The sequence below is a fragment of the Nematolebias whitei genome, chromosome 1 (assembly GCF_014905685.2).
Source record: "Nematolebias whitei isolate Nwh7 chromosome 1, NemWhi1, whole genome shotgun sequence".
Lineage (NCBI taxonomy): Eukaryota > Metazoa > Chordata > Actinopteri > Cyprinodontiformes > Rivulidae > Nematolebias > Nematolebias whitei.
This window is the reverse complement of record NC_056498.1, coordinates 38,444,247-38,446,768: the sequence shown is the minus strand read 5'-3', so window position 1 is coordinate 38,446,768 and position 2,522 is coordinate 38,444,247. Positions and strand designations below refer to the sequence as shown.

At 38.3% G+C, this 2,522-nt stretch overlaps 1 protein-coding gene across 1 annotated transcript in view; it reads right to left on the bottom strand.

The window, feature by feature from the left end:
* The window catches only part of tmem256 (transmembrane protein 256), a 2,912-nt gene extending 1,689 nt beyond the window's left edge, over positions 1-1,223 (bottom strand). The window contains exons 1-3 of the mRNA XM_037684257.1: positions 1,128-1,223; positions 673-710; positions 183-263 (exon numbers count right to left, since the gene is read on the bottom strand). Of these exons, the coding sequence (XP_037540185.1) occupies positions 183-263; positions 673-710; positions 1,128-1,206 (198 nt within the window). The 5' untranslated portion in view covers positions 1,207-1,223. The remainder of the gene's footprint in view (positions 1-182; positions 264-672; positions 711-1,127) is intronic.
* Between the last annotated feature and the right edge of the window lie 1,299 nt (positions 1,224-2,522).

The window sequence follows — 2,522 nt, the reverse complement described above, 5'->3', positions numbered from 1 at the left end:
CTAGCTTAAACTTTTAGCTACCGCCTTACTAATTTAACTTAGTACTTTAAATTTTTAGTTGTAGTCGTAGTAATTTTAGGTTTCTGCTAGTTTTGTCATCTTTAACGTTAAAAAGGCTTTGTTTTGGTAGAAAACGTCTAATCCATATTATCATTTAAACCAAGTGTAAGCTCCAAACTCACCAGCAGAGGTTTCCCACAGTGGGCAGCCCCCAGCAGGGCCAGGCTGTGGTAGAAATGGTACTTGTTGGCTGTTTCATAAAGCTGTAAAATCAGATAGACACATCTCAGAAGGGTTCTGTCTTCTGAACAACACATAAAGGGCAAAAAAGGGCGCCTGCTATTAGATGCTAATTATGTTTGCATGGATAATTAATGAGCCACTAGCTAATAATAAAGAAAAGGGCAAATAGCACTTTTAATTTGTCCATGATCTCGGAACAAACACTTAAATGTGTCAGATCAGATAAAAAAAATAATTCTAGATGTTTGTTAAGAAATGTCCATACAAACAGAAAAGTAAGCAAAATAAAAAAACTTGAGCATTTAACTAAACTTTTTATTTTTATTTACTTGAGTCTGATCAGGACATTGAAACAGATATTCAAGTGTTTTATTTTGAAAGTGATCAGGACATTGAAACAGATATTCAAGTGTTTTATTTTGAAAGTACCGCAATCCTGTAGTCATCCGGGTCCTTGTTCTTGAAGCCTGAAACGAAACATATGGATTAGAAATTAAACATACACAAACTGCATATAAAAGAGATCATGGATTTATAATTTTAGCAACATTTTTTTCAAGAATCACTTTAGTTTAGGCTGTTTTGACAGGGGGCGAGTCACCTTGATTACGAAATAGTTAATTTAACTAAAATAAAGCGAGGTTAGGTACACCACTATGACGCCGAATTATGTATTACACCAATATACATTTGATAAAGCATAAAGTTTTAATTTTTACGTTTTAGCTGGGCTAAAAAGAAGCGAAACATAAATTTCCATGTTTTGTCTTCGGAGGCTGGAACGGACAACTAAAAAAAAAAAAAAATCGGTGTTTCTTGACTCTGGTTTACTTCTCGGATGAACGGGGAGACTTTGCATCATTTAAATAAAACTCTTTCCTTACCGTGAGCTCCGTAAGCTCCCAGCCCCACGGCGGAAGCTCCGGACAGAGCAGCTAACCTTCGAACCAAACAAGCCGTCATGTTTCTAATCAACAGCTCGCAGTGATGGCGGTGCCGCTGACTTCACGGTCTTCACGTAACTTCCAAAGTCCAAATACACTAATTAAAAAATAGTGCTTTTTTTCGCTTTAAATTAAATTCTTATGAGTTGAATCCAATAAGGTAATAATTACTTTAATAATATTATCAAATTACGTCATATACCTAATGTTTGGGTTAATTTCCAGCCTTTAATGTCAACTCTTCCTAATAGTCGTTTGGGTCAGTGAAGGCAGCGGTGACTGGGTTTTAAGTTGAGCCAAAATGGCGACAGCCGTTCCACAGTTTCCGCCCTCAGGGTAAACTTCTGGACTGTACCGAGTGCACGTGAGGCTGGCGCGACACTGGAACAGTCACTGTAGCGCCTTTGGGTTTCGTGCAGCTATGAATACATTTGTCCAGGCTTTTCATCCTCTTGTTGCTGATCCGTTGTGACTTTAACAGCTTTCATATATTACTGCAGAAGCCATGACGGCTAGGCTTTACAGACAGAAAACATAAAGAAAATAGGTTTAAAGTGATAGTTCAAATATTTTAAAGTGAGGTTCAGTAGAAAGTTTATGAACAGTCTTGGTGTGGACCTTTTTTGTAATTTAAAAAAAAAAAAGAGCCGTTACCCCCGTGACCCAAAATGGAAGAAGCGGGTAAAAGATAATGGATGGATGAGCCGTTACGCTGCATCAATATGCGTTTAGGCAGTTATTTAGGCAGAGAAGTTCTGATCCCCAAGCTGCACCGGCAGAAGCGCTACAGCTAGCTGTTGTCGCCACTATTTGCACTTTTGCGTTTTATGAAAATAAATGTAAATAAAAAAATACTGTTTATTTAAAAAAGCACTCGCATGAACCATTAGGCTATTATCCAATAAAGTTCAGTCAGGTCATCTGGACGGTTTCTTTTTTTGTTGAGACGTTTCATCCTTCATCCAAAGGACTTCGTCAATCCGAGGAGCCACAAACAAACTTAGTCCCGCAAACAGCACACTCGCATACCAACCAGTTTGTTGGGGATAAGATACTGGGGCCCACCCTCTCCCCCGTCGACACCTTTGAGTTTATTTGCGGCTCCTCGGATTGATGAAGTACTTTGGATGAAGGACAAAACGTCTCAACAAAAAAAAAGGAAACATCCAGATGACCTGACTGAACTTTGTTGGATTTTTTACTTGGATTACTGAGCATGAACTTTGACATCAGGCTGTTGATTTTTCAAGGCTGGATTTGTAACAATCCACAATGGTATAGTCTTGCAAGGACTAGCCATTAGCTCATCGTACCAAACAGAATTCAGTATTAATT